This window comes from Myotis yumanensis, unplaced genomic scaffold (genome assembly GCF_028538775.1).
Source record: "Myotis yumanensis isolate MYYU_CA2020_CCGP unplaced genomic scaffold, mMyoYum1.0.hap1 SCAF_3, whole genome shotgun sequence".
NCBI classification, from domain to species: domain Eukaryota; kingdom Metazoa; phylum Chordata; class Mammalia; order Chiroptera; family Vespertilionidae; genus Myotis; species Myotis yumanensis.
Window position 1 is genome coordinate 194,123,958 of NW_027223754.1, and position 18,370 is coordinate 194,142,327.

General features: G+C 41.7%; 1 protein-coding gene across 1 annotated transcript in view; it reads left to right on the top strand.

Annotated features, from left to right (window-relative positions):
* The window catches only part of ANO2 (anoctamin 2), a 302,486-nt gene that overhangs the window by 275,892 nt on the left and 8,224 nt on the right, over positions 1-18,370 (top strand). The window contains exons 21-23 of the mRNA XM_070408835.1: positions 8,316-8,468; positions 8,822-8,874; positions 10,825-11,006. Coding sequence (XP_070264936.1) covers positions 8,316-8,468; positions 8,822-8,874; positions 10,825-11,006 — 388 coding nt within the window. The remainder of the gene's footprint in view (positions 1-8,315; positions 8,469-8,821; positions 8,875-10,824; positions 11,007-18,370) is intronic.

An 18,370-nucleotide genomic window follows, 5' to 3' on the forward strand; every position in this document is an offset into this window, starting at 1 on the left:
TATTCACAGCACTTAACCATAGGGCCTGGCACACAGTAGGTGCTCAATAAATGTTTGATGAAGAAGGAAGACACAGAAAGAATGAAAAAAGTCACCCTTTAGTGAGGACCTTGATGACAAAATGACAGTTGGACTTTATAGACATCAACTCTTATCAGTGCTCTTCACATACCCTGACTGTATTGATTTAGCTGGGACAGTCTACCCCCTTTCCTGCCTCCAGAAGCCAAGATTCTTTATTTTGAGGTGCTTGTAATCAGGGAATGCTATCCTCCTAAATAAGGGCAGTTTTCCTACAGCAATTCAAAATAATGGACTTATTGTTTAGGTAGTTCTGGCAAAATATTCCATGTAATAGTCAACTATTGCTAGGATAATGCTTTATAACAAATACTTCCAAATGCTCAGTGACTTAGCACAGAGACAGAGAATAAAGAACAATGTGAAGAGCTGGCTCCAGACATCACTAGGGACCCTCCCCTGGAAATGATCAAGTAAAAGTGGCCTCTTATTCAAAAAAGAATATAAGGGCTTTAGATAGAGTGAGGCTTCAGATAGAGTGATAACTTAGGTGGCACCCAAGATTCCTTCCAACTTCAGTGTTCTTTGGTCATGGGTGGTAAGAATCACACTAGGTAATTTCCAAGTTTCCAAAAGAGGCTAAATATATAAAATTAGTCCTAAGTGTGCCTTGGCTATAAGTGATAAAATATCCCAAAATGTCTGCCCAACCATTAGCACTGAAGCCTGCACATTCTGTCCACAGAACTCCAAATTTTGTACTATAAGGCAATGACTTAAAGACCCAGGAAATTCCTTTCCTTGGGGCATTCTGCTTATACAAACTGAGTCATCCTACCGGATAATCAGGCATCTGCCATCTTCTCCAAATGGCACCTAAATGCAGTTCAGGCAGCATCCAGGGTTGCATTCCAGTATTTCTGGGAAGTAGCATGAGTCACAGGCATTTTTCTCCTTTGGCTTCTGAAGCATACTTTGCTTGTCATTATCTGTTATAGGAGTCCCTCTTCCCATAAATACTTAAAAGAATATATCTGGATGCCACACCCCTCTGTGTACCACAGAAAGTTTCTGACATGCAGGAGATGCCCAGTTAGTGGTTGAGAAATGAATGAGTGAACAAATTTGGGACCTCAGCCCAAATAAGTAGAGGGAGAAGGGAGAGTAATAAGGGATGGATGGGAAGAAGGATGGATGAATAACTGGTCCTCACATTCCCATTATGCAGGTGGATAAAGTAAACAAGAGTGAGTAAGGCAGGTCATTCATTGGTTCACTCAATAAACATTTATTGGAAATTTACCAGGCTATTGTCTGGAAATCAGAAATGTATCAGTAGATCTCACCAACTCAATTCTCTCTAGTTTTAAGAAGCTGAACTAGGTCCATTGATATAGAATTTTTGAGGTGGCATTAATGCAGCCAGTGGGAGCAATGACACAGAAAACAGCAGGGATAGAAGACATGTATAAGTGACTAAAAACACTTTGGAGAATGGAAGTATCTGTATGAGAAGAATATAAATCAGATTAGAGAAGATCCAATAAAGGAAACTTCAGATGTGAGAGTAACCAGGGAGGGGGAAGGGACACTGCTACATTAGGATTGAATATTTACATTTTTCCATGGTAAAAGGACATTGAATTTGGTTGACATCACAAACTATCTTTGTTTCCCAGCTTCATCAATTGGTAGGTGAGTGGACCTGGAAAAAATATTTCACCTCTCTGAGACTCAGTCTTTTCACTTGTAAAATGGAGATAATGATACTTGACACTGAAGATCACTTTATAAACCAGGGAGCATGCTGCCTGTGCATGATAGATGCAGATCCATGATTTCCAAGGGTTTGGAGTTTGGCTCAGAGGACATGGAAGGAGAACACTGGGCAAATTTTTCTGAAGACCATGCCCCAGGCCATTAAGCCTCCTGTGGCCAAAAGCCGCATTCTCCTGCCCCTTTCTGTGCCCATCAGTAGGGTTTACCTCTGAAGGCTCCCATGACTCTACCCTGGCTCCCAAGACATGTCATGCTGTCAACCTGAGATCCCCTGTTATAACTAGACTTTGACTGTTTGATTAGCAGGACTCTTGGAAGTCATTGGTCCTCTCTACATCTGAAGAAGCTAATATTTTACCATTTATGTGTGGGTGAATAAAAAGTGGGGACTAAGTCTCCCTTAATCACAGAGAAATGAATTAAATGCCTTGCCAATCTATCCCAGTGTTACATTGATTTGTATGCAGTAAACTTGTAGTACTTTAGCTGTTCATTTCAAGCATGTTTCTTCCTTTTATGACTTCCAGGGTTTCTGTATTGAACCTAGTCCATTGTATAAAATCCCATGCAGATTGAAAGGAATTCCATGTATTGTCTCCATTTCCTAAGTAATTTGTGAATTTGGATCAGTGGATTTGCAGGAAAGATCTTAACAACCAACCATATAACAAACCTTTAGGTGCCTCTTTTACTTGTCCTTCAAGTCAAGTCCAGGGGTTGTGAATCTGTGAAGCCTCATGGACCCACGGATGAGAGTGAGTTTCTCCTGCCCCAGTGCTCCACTATACTCTGTTAATGCTGCTGTTAGAGTTCTAACTCCATGACCCTGGCAGGGTTTGTTTACATGTCTATCTTCCCTACTGCATGCTCTGAGCTCTTGGAAGGATGACACAGTAATCTAGTTATCTTTGTTTTCTAGCAATGAGCATGGTGCCCAGTATATAGAATGTGCTCAGTAAATGCTTGTGGATAAATAAACTGCATGAATGAATGAATGGTGAATGATGGATATTGAGAACCCTCTTACATTTCTATTAAGACTTCTATTGTTTCCCTACACAATACAGAACCATGCTGAGGAACCAGCTCATGCCTTTCTTCTTGTTATCTTAGTCAATCAACACTTGCAATTCTTTTTACACTGGGCATAGCCTTGAAATATGGGCTGACGAAGTAAATAGTGATGACCTTCCCTGGCTGTGTTTTTTAACATAAGTGTTTATATTAATGGGTTGTTTCTAGCTGAATCTTTTGAGTATCTGCTTCCTGGGTTAGAAGACAAACTCATATCAATGTGTACCTCACTTATGCTCTTGTATTGCTTATTAGTAGCACATGAAAGGGAGGAATCTTTAGTCCCCAGTTTTCAATCCCCTTCAGCAGACTGTGTTGCTTTTAGTAAATTATAGAAAGTTAAAAACAAAGCTATTGTTATTAGAATTAGACTCTCCTAATTGACTGTTTTAACTCCAACTTTCTTCAAAGTCTTCTGTGCAAATTACAGTACTGAGAACTGCTGTGTGGAGGTATTTGTACTTGTATCTCTATCTCGCCTCACCATCACTAACTGCAATGCTTTCTGTTCAGTTTAGTTGTCTGCTTTTTTGTGTGTTTGTATTTACAGCTGGTGAAAATAAGTTTACATTTATGAAAGGATAACCTCTGAGCATCTGTTAATGGGATGGGGGCCACACTAAATTGTGAGGATTCAGAAAAGAATGAAATATGTTCATGGTCTCAAGGGACTTACCATCTAGGGAACAAGTCAAATAAACAAATAGAGTGATGTGTGCAAGGAATTATGGGCATGATGAGAAGAGATTACCATGGTGCTCACTGGGCGATGTAGTAGGGACTAGAGTGGAGTAGTCTTTTTAGAGAGGTTAGATTTGCGTTGAACCTGAAATATAAATAGTAATTTATTCAACAGACAAAAAGAGAAGGAAAATTGCAGACAGTAGTAATAGGTGCAAAGGCTCGAAAATGTGGAAGACATAGTGAGTTTGGGGAAGTACAAATGGTTTTGAAATGGTTGGAAAACAGGCAGGGTTAATCTCCAAGTATAGCAGCTAAATATTAGCCCTGAGACCAGAGCATAGATGGGAAGGAAATGTATCTGGTAAAAATAAGTTAGGGTCATATCACAAAGAGTCTTGAATGCCAGACGAAAGATCTGGACTTTCTCATGTGTGTGTGTGTGTGTGTGTGTGTGTGTGTGTGTGTTGGGAAGGTTGATATTTACACTGAAAAATTTTAAATAAATGAATACAAAATCAGAGTTGTGCTCCATCAAGAGCATTTCCATCAATCCTGACCAGTTCATTTTATTCTACCTAATATATATATTTTTTCTTTAAGCAGATGGTCCTGGAATGTCCTTGCTGGATGCCATCTTGTTTAGTTTAACCCCCTCCTCTTTGTTATTTTAACCTAAACCCAGGTAATCAAGGCCAAGATTTTAATTGTCTCCAGCATCAGGCAGAATAGGGCTGGTGGTTATTTTAAAAGGCCCCTGTATGCTTGAGTGAGAGAGAAAACCAATGGGGTTTATGCCCAAGAGTATTTCAGTCCTTGTGCTTCCCACTCAGCATTTCTGGGGCACTTTGCAACAGGCTTTGTAAAGATTTAGTTGAAAATCAACTATGGATTCTTCCCTAATTGACTTGGTCAGGCTTAATCTGTTATTGGTCAAGCCAAGCTGGCTTCTATTATGCAGTGCACTGAGGATTTCCGGCGTTGCTCTTATCCTAATGGAGGCTAGCTGTTTTTAGAAGCAAATCTTGGTGTTGGTGAAGGCCGGTATCATTGTGTCCTCTGAACTGAATCCAGAAGGACACCCATCTGATATAGCATTTAGACCTTTGACTACAAAGAGTGAGTCTTGGATTTGGCATTTATATGCTAGAAGGTTTTGTGTGTTTTTTTGTTTTTTGTTTTTTTTTGTTCTGCTTTTCTCCCTAAGAGATAAAACAAAACTTCCTATTTGTTTCTGCCTCTTTGGGTTGATTTGTGGAAATGTTTAGGGTACCCAGTCCAAGGAGGCAAAGGGAAATCTTCAGAGAGTGGCTTCTCTTGGCCCAAGAGACTGAGGAGTGACCTCAGAAGACAGGGAAGGGCTGTCCTATCACTGCAGGCCCAGCACCTCTGGCCTTTGCTGAACCTCCTCCCTTGAGGTTGTCCAGTCCTTAACACATAGATTTACATGGCTGGGGAAAGAGAATAGACATTGTGTTGTAGGGTTGGGATAATTTGTGAGCACTATTAGCATTGAACCATTACTGGAAGTTGTTTGTGTCAACAGAAGAGGGACAAAAGAGAGCCTGTGTCTGGAGAGTTTATGGAGATAGAAAAGCAGACCATCAGGGCAAGCCCAGAGGAGAAAGCTCACGTCTGCCTCTGGAGTTCATGTGAACTAAGGAGAGGAGTGGAGAGTCCCATTTTTCCTATGATCCAGGAAGGACGTTAGATTTCCATTTGCATGAGTGTGGTGAGGGCATGCTGTATATATTTATGGTCACTCAGAAGTAACCTGCCCTTTCCCCACCCCTATCAGTCACTCTGACAATCCCTTACTGGTGCTTTGAAGAGTTTGCACAGTTTTGCTGGAGGAAGTCACTTATGGAAAGAACATTTACACTATAGAGCTTGCCATAGAATCAAGATCAACTTAGAACTCTATAAAGAAAGATATAGTCATATGTATATACATAAACATAGACAGGTATTTTATAGGTTTTAGGAAGCCAGTCTAACATCTGATTTGCTTTCCTTATTAATTCCTTTTCCCTTAACTTCCTTTGCCCTTATCCACACCCCTGACTCTAAGTGAATTCCTCAGCAATGCCTCATTTAAGAGATGCTATAGACCAGTGGTTCTCAACCTTGGCTGCACGTTAGAATCACCTGGGAATCTTTTTAAAATCCTGATTTCTGGGCCTCATCCTCCGGAAATTCTGTTTCTTTGTTACTAATGTTGTGGCTCCACCCCATAACAAAGAAACAGAATTTCCGGAGGATGAGGCCCAGAAATCAGGATTTTAAAAAGATTCCCAGGTGATTCTAATGTGCAGCCAAGGTTGAGAACCACTGCTATAGACCCTGAATTTGAACTGCCTCCCAGAGCTTTATTTTTAAGATTTCTCCTCCACAACCACTCCCCAGCCCCCTTTGACCTCCCAGTTAGCCAGGCCAACATTCCATGGCCCAACCTTGACAAATCTGTGCCCTCTGGTGCATCATGCCACCAACTGGCACCTGTTAATCTCCTAGAGCCTGCTGAGCAACCATTGGGCATCAAGGACAATGGCAGGGATAGGGCTGTATCAGAGCAATAACACACATTGTGGGCCCAAGCGGACTGCTGGTTCAAAAGCAGTTGTGCAAATGTTCCCCATGTGTTCTCTTTTTTGAAACTTCTGCTGTGATGAGGGCTATCGCTCTGTGAACTTTTATTTTTTAGTTTTGAATCCCAGTTTTTCATTGTTTATTTGAATATTCTAGAATCTTGAAGCTTGTCCAAGAGAATGAGAATCATGGCACTATAGCAAATCAGACCTGAAGGGAATTTAAACTATTATCAATCTATCAATGAAGATGCTGAAGTCCACTGAAACAGAGAGAATTGTCCAAGAGCATACAGCCAGTGATATCCAGGACTAGCAGTCCAGCCTCCTAACTTTTGTTTAGTGCTTTTACCTTAAGTTTGTGCTCATCTAGCATAGAAGTATGCAGTATGCATCACAGCCATCTGTATGTATTGATATATTTATTCCAATTAGAGTAAAATTGCACATAACAGGTAGCATTATTGAGTAATTAAGTGGCTGACATTGTTCTAAGCACTTTATATATGCAATAACATTTACCCTTATGACAACCCCATTAGGTGGACCTTATTATTATTATTATTATTATCAATTTACATTAGAAATACCTGAGACATGGAGAAGTTAAATAACTTGCTCTTAGTATGTAAGGAAGTCCTATTAGATTGTAATTTTCTGGCACTGTGTTTGCATCAGCAAATATGTACTGAGCAACTGGAATGGATGAAGCCCTTTCTAGTGGGAAATAAAGACTTGTGAGTAGCTCCATCCCAATAGCATATAGTGATGGCTGCAACAGGCATGTACAAGGAGTGGGCATTGGAATGGTCTTGGGTATGCATAGGAGTTTGCTAGCTTGAGAATGAATGAATGCTTATTGTGCACAAATGGATAATGTGTTCAGGGGAAAATCAGGAGGGCGAGAAGTTCAGGGTGCTAAAAGGCAGAAGCATTGTGGTTGTGGTGGAGATGTTGGTAGACAGGGCTAGAGAGGCAGGTTGGGAGCCAACTGTGAAGTACCAGCATTCCAAGATAAGTAATTTGGATTATATCCAGTAAACAGAGGGGAGCCAAGGGAAATTTTTATGAGTAGGGAAGTGACAGAATCAGAACCCAAGAGACTATAGAAGCATAGGACGACTGGGGACAAGGACACAGTGAGGAGACTGATGCAGTTGTCCAGGTGGAAATGAGGGCCTGGACTCCTAACAGCAACATCTGATGGGCACAGGCTGCTTCCGCTTGTTTTTCACGCTGCTACTGAGGCTTGGAATGCTTTCTTTCATCCAGTCTTGCTGGAACTGCAGGCCCATCTTTGAAGGCTAAGTGTAGGTGTTTGATACGGAGAGTCTCCTTAGAACAGGCATACACGCTCCCTCCCTTGTGCTCTGCTGTCTCTGTACATTCTTCTTCCTCCCTCGGCACACATAAAGTCGTGTTGCACGTCTTTGTGTACATTTCTCTTTCTGCTTACACCCAGCTCCTTGAAGGCAGAACCAGACCTCTGCCTCCTTAAATACTTGGCACAGTGCCTGACATTCAGTGAACTCTCAATAAATGTGAGATGAATGAATAAACTTACTAAATAAAGGCAGCGACTATGGATATGGAAAGAACAGGCCAAATTTGGGAGATGATTTTTTTAAAGTTACATCAGGGTTTGGAAAGCCATGGCCCATGGGCCAACCCCAGCCCCCTTCTCTACTGCTTTTGTAAATAAAGTTTTTGTGGGAACACAATCAAGCTCATCTGTCTACGTTTTGTCTGTAGCTGCTTTCATGCTACAATGGCAGAGTTAATTCATTGTGACAAGACCAGATGGCCTGCAAATGCAAAAATGTTTACTCTCTGGACCTTTGCTGTTAAAGTTTGTCACCTCTGAGTTAAGTGACCAGGATCAGTGAATGGAAAAAAAAGGGGGGGGGAGGTGACGGAGAGGAAAAAGTCAAGACTTTTCCTTTTCTCTTATCTAGTACAGCACTTGGATCCTGGGTGATAGCATTGACCAGTAGGCCTGCAGGGACTGAGAAGGCAACACCCAGGACTGTGGGGCACGAGGAAAATGGAGCCTAAGAGAGCGAGGTCGAAAGAGACTGTATAAGGAACACCAGGGCCATGAGCTACAAGGCGGAGTTGATCTACGTCCTGTTTCTCCCTGGTGAAGCTTCTCGTGTTTGTCCTCTCTTTTAGTCATCCAGTTTGGCTTTGTTACCCTCTTTGTGGCCTCCTTTCCTCTGGCACCTGTGTTTGCCCTCCTCAACAATGTCATTGAAGTGCGGCTGGATGCAAAGAAGTTTGTCACGGAGCTGAGACGGCCAGATGCTGTGAGAACCAAAGATATTGGTATGTCCCCTGTTTAGAGGCAGTAGAAAACCCATCCCCACCACCACCTTCTCACTGTGTTGGGAATCCATAGGGTTGGGGAAGCCCTTGCCTCTTCACCCCTTTGAGCTTCTCATCCTCATCCTCAGATCTTCAGGTACTGGGAGGCTTTCAGAGGCTACGTTATCCACCCCCAGTTGCACCCCTGGTTTCTAGACAGGGGAGTACCTGAACCTCTCCAGACAAGCCCACTCCTAGGGACCCAGTAACCCTTCCCCAGTAACATGCCTGCAGAGCATCACCCTGAGCTGCAAGGTTGTCATCACTGGGCCAAGGGCAGGAGTAAGCCAGACGCCTTCCATTCTGTCTTACAGGGATTTGGTTTGACATTCTCTCCGGAATCGGCAAGTTCTCCGTTATCAGCAATGTAAGTGCTTACATTCATGACACCCTAACTCTGTGGGAAGGGCATTCCTGAGGAGCTCAGGTTTTACAAGCAGGACACCAGTCCTTGTCACCTCTCAGTCTTTTCCATTTAGAGCTTTATTTAAGATAGGCCCTGGTTAATAGTGTGTACAAACCTTCTAATTCATCATGCTGTTGCCAGAACCATGCCACTTAATTGTTAATTTCATTAAGAGAAAGAAGGGTAATTACCCACCACAATGCAAAACTTATCCTTAAGAGGCAAAATCAGATCTTTGCTCAGAGCCAAGAATAATGAGGAAAGAATTCCACGTATCTATCCATCTCTTTCCTTTCTTTTCTACTCCTGAGCTAAACAATACCTGGAGCATTGCCCAGGCTGCAATTCCTAATTACGGTTCCTCCAGGTTGTCAATATGAAGTCTTAATTATCCCCATGGCACTGCGTGGGTGCAGATAGGACATGGAAGAAGAGGGGTCCTACCTGTTGTGACTTCCTTAACTACCTTGCCAGACATGTCCACATTTCAAAGGAAATCCTTCTGAGCCCAAGCCAACAGCTCCTTTTGCTTCTGCCTTCTGTATGGATGGTGACCAGGCAGGGCCTCCTCTTCCATCTCTCAAGAAAATATCAGCCAGCTTAGTGAACACCAAGAAACCCATAGCCTATTTAGAAGAGAAACGTTGATCCTAGGTGTGACCTGGTTCCATATCAAAAACACATAAACTGGCTGGAGAGGTGTGAGGGGAGGCAGAGAGAATCAACTCATTGCATTTTGAATGTTTGATGTAAGAAACACACATTTTGAGAAATAAGGTGCAATCTGGAAAATAGATCAATAACTACTTTGGAGTTGTGTCTACTAAAGAAGAGGCCCTGAGTACTAAGCACTTTCTACCTATACAGTACAAGGAAAGAAGTTGTACTTTACTGACCTCTCTAAGACTTTTTCACTTATCTTTGAAAATGGGAAAGAATAAGAGTACCCACCAAACAGGATCATTCTGGAAGTTAAACGAGATGATAAAAAGACTGATAGCCGGTGCTCAGTAAGTGTAGCTGTGCTTGTTATAAGTAGGTCACTCGTTCTCAAATATGGTTATGACCATTCACATTCATATTTACATTGAGAAAACAATGCCTAAACTACATTTTTAAAAAGGGCTTTAATTGTTGATGTGGAATATAGTATAAACACTTGCCGAAAGAATTTAAGATTTTCCTTGCAGAAAGTATGTCCACATTCAAACATATAATCTTTCATTTGTCATTTGGTTTGCTCCATAGACATTTATAGAGTGCTTAGATATGCCAGACGCTATGCTGGGTATGTGTGGTTCCATCCAGGAGGACCCAATCATTTACCCTCTGTGTCTCACTTTTCCTAAGTAAAATGAATGAAAGAATCATTTCCATTACATAACGTGCCAAAAAGTGCCAAGAGGTCATGGTCAAATTGAGGAAAGTGTGGAACCACATCCTTGGTATTCCTGGCTTTCTAGTGTCACTCAGGGGCAGATGTACCTGGTCATTCAGAATCCTTGCTCATTGTACTTAAGTGGCACTTTCATCACTTGGTAATTTTCTCAGAAAATCTTCCACTCTGCTTTGGCTTGGTCAATACCAACTATCTCAGAGGTGATTTATTCCCTCCAGCACCAAATGGTGCAAATGGCTTAGCATTCTTTGCTACAGTGGTTGTAATTTACTCCCTTAACAGCCACTGTCTTATGGATTTGCTTACACATGCATGGCAAAGGTGGAAAAGCCATAGAGCTCAGAGAGCTCTGAGCTATGAGAGCTCAGAGATAAGGACTTCTGCATCAATCAGAGCAGCAGCTCTGGATGGGGAGACCATGAGGGGATAGTCTTTCAGCCAGATGGGCCCTGTGCCAACTGGACAGCATCCATCCTGACCTCTCCTCAAGTGCTTGTGGTTTTGTTCCTCAGGCTTTTGTCATTGCCATCACCTCCGACTTTATCCCCCGCCTTGTGTACCAGTACTCCTATAGTCACAATGGGACTCTGCATGGCTTTGTCAACCACACCCTCTCCTTTTTCAACGTCAGTCAGCTGAAGGAGGGAACACAACCTGAAAACTCACAGTTTGACCAGGATGTTCAGTTCTGCAGGTAAAGTAATGATGAGGAGGAGGGAGGCAAAGGACCTGAAATGATAGATCCAAATAATTATCTGGATGACCAAGACTTAGATCATTCTCCTTTCCCTCTGTCTCCTAACCCTCCCCCAATTTCTATAAATTAATTTCCATGAATCAACTGTGGAGCAGTCAAAGAAGTATATAACCTCTTTTTTTTTTTTACCATCAAGGGGTTTATGGTCTGATTAGAAAGAAAACAAGCAGAACATATAGGAAATAGCAGTTATTCAGTGATTATATCTAGTATGGACCATAAACATTGTAGGTATTTAGAGGAGAGGGAGATCACTGTTGGTTAGAATGGAGAAGGTAGGCTTCCTGGAGGGACCAAGAGGAATTCTAGGACTCTAGGTGGGGAGTCAGCATGAACAAAGTCATGGGGGTGGGGATAAATTTGGGTTATTAGATAAACACTTAGGGGGCTAGGTGATGTAGTTAGCAAAGAGTGTGCTTAAGAGAATAATATAGGAAATACAATATATGTAGAAATTCCTAGGATAATATAAGCCAAAAACATTGTTGAACTTGAATAGATAGGATAAAATAGTTGGTGGGAAATTTTGAAATCTTATAAGAATTATAATGTGATATAATAAGATATTGACCTTTTTGGTGACAAGGAATGACAGGATAAAAGGTAGGCTTAGGAAAATTGATCTGGTCTTATTGAGGAAGATAAACTAGAATTGGGGGAACTCAGGGAGGGCAGCTGAACTGCTGCATCATTCAGACATGAACCATGGTGGGAGCAGACCAGGGTGGTGGAGGAGAAAGAGAAAAAATGAGCTATTTTATTAACATATTGCAAAGTTAGTGATAAGACACATTAGCGAGAGTCTGAGTTAAAGATATCACCAAAGTTTGGACTAAAGTAAGAGGACTAGGAAATTGTGGGTCCATTGACAGAGATGGGGATGACGCTGAGTGAATCTAATTTTATGGTACATGTAATAAATTTGATTTCAATCATGTTGCATTGAAAATAATGGCAGGAAATCCAAGGGGAAATTTTCACCTAACTCCTAGACCCAAACTGGAATTCCAGAGAGGTCCAGGTTAGAGTTATGATTAAAAGTTTAGCCCTAGCAGGTTTGGCTCAGTGGATAGAGCATCGGCCTGCAGACTGAAGGGTCCCAGGTTCAATTCCGGTCAAGGGCATGTACCTTGGTTGCAGGCACATCCCCAGTAGGGGGTGTGCAGGAGGCAGCTGATTGATGTTTCTCTCATCAACGTTTCTAACTCTCTATCCCTCTCCCTTCCTCTCTGTAAAAAATCAATAAAATATATATTTAAAAAATTTTTTAAACACAGGGATTATTGAAGCTAAAACCCAGAAAACTCTCCATTATTTATCCAAGAAGGACAAATAAAGAGAAGAAGATTAAAAAGGACTAAATTATTTAACACTTTTGTACCCTGATGAAATGATAGTCCTCATAAAGGACTTAATCAAAGATCACACTTCATAAATAAAAAAATATAGAACAATAACTACAACAAAAATAAAAAACTAGGGAAAGGTATTGTTGGGAAAATATGACTTTCTTGGACTATCCCCGGTGGTGTCTGACGTAAAAGCTGTCGATAACTCCATCGAAGAAGCAGCGTTTCAGCTGTGCTTGCAGCAGTTATAACCCTGGGCATGTCTGTCACACTTTCCTACCTGAGACACCTTTGTACTGAAGATCAGCCATTTGTAAGATGGCTGCTTCAGTTCAATTTCACAGTCTGAGTCCATAAAAGGGAGAAAATGAATTGGTCTTCCAACCTAGATGGCTGAGTTAAACAACCTTACTAATTTGTGACTTAAATAGAAGGGTATTCTGGACCCAGGACCAGTAACTTTAGCCAACCAAGAAAATACTCAAAATCAGAGACCAGATTAAATTTATTCATAGACATCAATTTATATCAGCCTCAATGTTTTAAGAATTTTTATACCTGGGACTATGGAGACTCTAGCTCTTAGACTAAAGTCATATTACTAGACTATGTACTACCCTGGCCACTCTTCTGTGTGTTTGGAGTGCCAGACTGTCCAGGGTGCTGGATTTTGGTCTGTGGATCCAACAGACATACTTCTGCTCAGAGAGGATCTGTACCGGCTCTAGGCCTTTTCTAGTAGCATCTAGATCTGCTCCAGCAGAGTCCATGGAGTCAGTCAACAGGTTTACATTAAATAAGCAGGCACTGAAAAGTGCAAATTATACAATTATTTTTATCACTGGAAGGTACCACAGAAATCATCTTGTTGAAACTCCTCATTCTACATAAAAAAAAAAAAAAAAAAAACAGGCTTAGAAAGTTGAAGAATTCCCCAAGATTACAGAGGTTTCTAGTGACAGATCTTGAGCTAAAATTCATGTCTATCCAAGAACACAAACCTCCACACCCATGTGTAGGGGGAGTGGTGGGGAGGGGAAGAACAATACCAGTGTGACTTGTATGTGGAGATAAGGCTAACACTATCTGCTTCTTTAGTTAGTCTAGAAGCACATGTTCGTCCAGAGCACCGAGGTTTGCTGATATTTTCCCTACTATCAGATCTTCCAGTAACACATATGAATACGCTTTCCAGATATATCAGTGGCCTAAACTGCCTTAAACTGCCTTAAACACAAAGCGACTTTAATGAACCCCATAGTGAAAGTTGAGGGTAAACCTACTTTTAGGCAAGGTTTGATTCAACCAAGTTTGCTCTAACCAAATCTTTCTCCATCTCCCAAGTCCATTCCAATTGACATTGACTATAGCTTTAAGATCTGCATGACTGCCAGCAGCTACAGGCCAATGGGATAAAAGCCCATAACTCTTTCCCAATGACCCCAGCAAAAGTTTCACTGCAGCTCATTGATTAGGATCAGTATGCATGCCCTACCCAGAACCAATCACTCTAACCAGAGAAATGTGATACTCTCCATGGCTTTGGGGCCATTGATGTGGGCTTTGGGGGGTGAAATCATCTCCAGCTGAAGCACATGATCTCTGAGGTGGAGGTAGTTCCTTAGTGAGAAGACAAGATGAATGGATACCACTTGGCTAAAACCACACATGCCCAGGACATCAGGTATTAGTATACATGGATCAGATTGAGCTTTATTGTATCCACGTTCAGAGTCACAGGATTTTCTAGCCAGTTGTAAGACCCCAGTAACTCTTCTCTCCATTGTTTCCATGCAAGTAGATGGGATTATGGCTTATCTGTACCCCCACCCCTTTTTAAATTTAAATTCTTTATTGTTTAAAGTATTACATATGTCTCCTTTTTCCCCCATTGACCTCTTCTCAGCTGTTCCCACCCCCCAGTACTTGCCCTTACCCCCCTACTGTTTGTGTCCTTGGGTTATGCTTATATGCATGCATACAAGTCCTTTGGTTGATCTCTTACCCTCCCCTCCCCTGCTTTCCCTCTGAGGTTGGATGGTCTGTTTGATGCTTCTATGTCTCTGGATCTATTTTTGTTCATTAGTTTATGTTGTTCATTATACTCCACAAATGAGTGAGATCATGTGATATTTATCTTTCTCTGACTAGCTTATTTTGCTTAGCATAATGCTCTCCAGGTCATCCATGCTGTTGCAAATGGTAAAAGTTCCTTCTTTTTAACAGCAGCATAGTATTCCATTGTGCCGCCCCCCTCTTTTAAATTCTGTGACTGACTAGAATAATTATTAATAGATGCATGCATGGGGAGTATATTCTATATTTCTATCAAGAAAATTTATTCACAGAAAATAGATCATTCCAGAATCAAACCAAAATGATTTTTGGAACATCTGATTGTTTTTTTCTTATTCGGTACCAGTGAGGATTATAGGTTCACTAATGCAACTGGTTTTGAGACCTTAATGGCTTGGCATTGGTTATGTGATAAGGAATAAGACACAGTGCCTCCCTCAAGGAGTCTAGATAGAGGAGATGAGTAAGTAAATAAGCAATTAAAATATAGTTTTAATCATTTACAATGGTATCACTACAGGGAGCTCTGAGAGCCCTGAGGACAGAGGCCATGCACTTCACTCAGACTTAAGAGATCAAGGGAAGCTTCAAGGGAGGTAGAATTTGAAGAATAAACAGTAGAAAAGTTGAAACTCCTCATTCATGTGACCAAGTTGGCCTGGGTGGTGAGCGGGATGAGAAGAGCAATGCTGGATGGTAAAGGGGGTGTCCAGGAGAGAAGGAGGTCAAGGGAGAGCAGTGTCTTCCAGGTGGAGGGGTGAGTTTGTGAGTGGTTAGGGTTGGAGAGATAGAGATCAGTTTTAAGTAGCTCAGAAGGCACATAAGCCAGACCAAGAAGAGCATGTTGATCATTTGGAAGTGTATGGATTCCCTCTTGGGGCAGCACATAGCCACTGAGGGATTTAAGGGAGCAGTGATGAGCTCAAACTTTTCCTTGGTGTTATCTCTGTCTGCAGTGTGAAGACTAGTACATGACATTAAAAATAAAGAGATGCCCTACTTCACAAAGTGAGCAGATACCTAGAGAACATGGGCAGCTTATATCTAGACAACCCCTATCAAATTGGTGTATTTTGAAGGCTACCTTTCCTAGATGTGTAAGAATGTTGATGGAATCCTCTACCGCAAATGGTCCTACTCAATGCATGCGGTGTAACCTTGTTTGGGTCATCAAATTCTCTGGAGATTTAGCAAATTGAAGCATAAGCTACTAATGTCTTTGTAAGCTAGGAGTTGTTGATGGCTACAAAAAAAGTAAAGGAAAGAGAAAGGGAAAATGGAAGGAAGGAAGGAAGAGGAAAAGAGGGAGAGACAGAGAAAGATGAGGAATGGAGAAGGGACTATGGGAGAGAGAGAGAGAGAAAGAGAGAGAGAGAGAGAGAAAGAGAGAGAGAGAGAGAAAGAGAGAGAGAGAGAGAGAGATTGAGATTATGAGAAACAGAGACAATTCTGTAGCTAGTCCCAAAGCCTGCATTTAAAACTGCTTCCGTGATAGAATTTGATATTTGCCCTGATTTTCTGGCAAATGGTGTTGGGAACTCAATGACCCTTCTTATTCTTAGCTTTCAGTGACCTCGAAATAAATGTGGGCAAATATAAAACAGGTCTCCGGCTCCAATCAAACCTCACCAGGGAAGAGGTATCTTAAAAATAGCAATAAAAGGTCTCTGGCTCCCAGTATTTTTGCAGCAACATTGGCCTCAACCATCTAACCACTCTAAGAGGGCTGCTCCATAAACAGTCCAGTGACATCAATGTGCAGGCTGATTAGTGCCCATTTGACAAGGTCAAAGGACCACTGTGTCCTGCAGGATAGACGATGTCTTGGGCTCCTGGCTTAGCTGGAAGGGAGCAGAGCGATCAGCAGGACAGGGCCTGGCCATGGATCTGGGTGCCAGCCTGGAGGAGCCGACCTGGGCATGGTCAACCCAATGGGTCTATTTGGAGGTACTGAGCCTGAAGAAGCAGCATCCTTGGGTGGCCTCTGTTGGGTTTTTCTGCAGGGCCTAAGTTCTTTCATACCCTGAGGTCCTGTAAAAGCTTTGAAGAGGCGAGTTTCCTTCCAGCCCATGGCTGCCCTTCATCTGCTTCTTGCTGAAACCAGAGGTTAAGTCAGTTTTTCCGGGTGTTGCCTTTCCTGATCTTTATCAACCACTGGATTGACATGGTTCTCATTAGTTCCTAATTGGCTGTAGTGTTTTCCCTTGTTAAAGGCCAATTTCAGAAGGCAGTTTTAAGTAGCTCAAATGGTATGAAAATATTGTATGTAATTGTGTTCAGCATTAATTTCCACAGGGACTATTAAAATTTTTTTTTACATACCACTGTTTGGAGTTGAGAAATGCATTTACTAACTGATTTGTAATATAACTAAAATCTCGTTTTAAAAAAACTACTGATTGTTGATTACCGACTCCTCAGTTTGTTATTTAGGCGCCCTTCCTGCCCACTGTGATTGAGTCTTGTGATGAGTTGTGGCAGATGTCACTGTCACTGGTCACCCCTCCAAGTGAGGATGGGAGGGGGACATCTGAGCCAGGAGTCTTTTTTCCCTCTCCACACCACAGTTGCCCCATCTGTAAAATGAGGACTTGGAATAAATAATCACCAAAGATTCTTTTCTGCTTTAAAAAAAATAGTAGTTAATGACACGTGTAATATATTAATCAATTCCTACAGAAATTCTAAACATTACAGGCAACCTCTCCAACTTTGTACCACCTGCACCCTAACCCCTGCCTGGTCCTAGGCATCTTCCCAATAGTGATCTTTTTCAGACATTTTTCCATGCATTCATATAAAATAAATTTGGAGAACCTTTAAGGTATTGTTTCATGGGTTTGTTTTATAATAATGTAATATATTATATTTTGAGTACATGGGAACCTTATATATTTAGGTAATATATAAATTCCACTCAATCAATGTAATTTTTCTTAGTGTTAGATCCAGATAAAACATTAATGTAATCTTAAAGCTAAAATATAATGTTGATTTTTGTACCATTTTCACTTATTGTATGGAAGTCTGTCTCAGTTAACACTATAACTTTGCTCCTGAAAGCTAAGTATAAAAACATATTTGAGTGAACTGAATATTGCTATTAATTACATTCTTCTTTTGAAATTTTGAACCTTTTTTCACTATAAAAGTAGTTCTCCCTAATTATAAATGTATATATGAAAGACTCTCTTCTCAGCTTCCTAATTCTGTATGTATGTGTATGTATATATAATTCTGTATGTGTATATATGCATGAATACATGTATATATACATGTATTACATATAATACATATTATATAAATCATAGAACTTAAAATTTATATATTACATAATTAATATATTAGTTATATTAATTATCTATACTAATAAAAGGGTAATATGCAAATTGGTCATGACGCCCTCACAGTCACGATTGGATATGCTAATTAATCATGACCAGTATACAAATTGACCATCACTCCAACACACAAGATGGCTGCCCCCATGTGGTCAAAGATGGCCACCACCATGTTGCCATAAGATGGCCTGCAGGGAGGGCAGTTGTGAGTGATCAGGCCAGCAGGGGAGGGCAGTTGGGGGTGACCGGGCCTGCAGGGGACGGCAGTTGGGGGCAACCAGGCCTGCAGGGGAGGGCCGTTGGAGGGACTGGGCCTGCAGGGGAGGGCCATTGGGAGTGACCAGGCCTGCAGGGGAGGGCAGTTGAGGGTGACCAGACCTGCAGGGGAGGGCCATTGTGGGGGACTGGGCCTGCAGGAGAGGACTGTTGGGGGTGATCGGGCTGGCAGGGGAGGGCTATTGGGGGCGACCAGGCTGGCAGGGGAGGGCAGTTGGGGGCAACCAGGCCAGCAGGGGAGGGTAGTTGAAGGGTAATC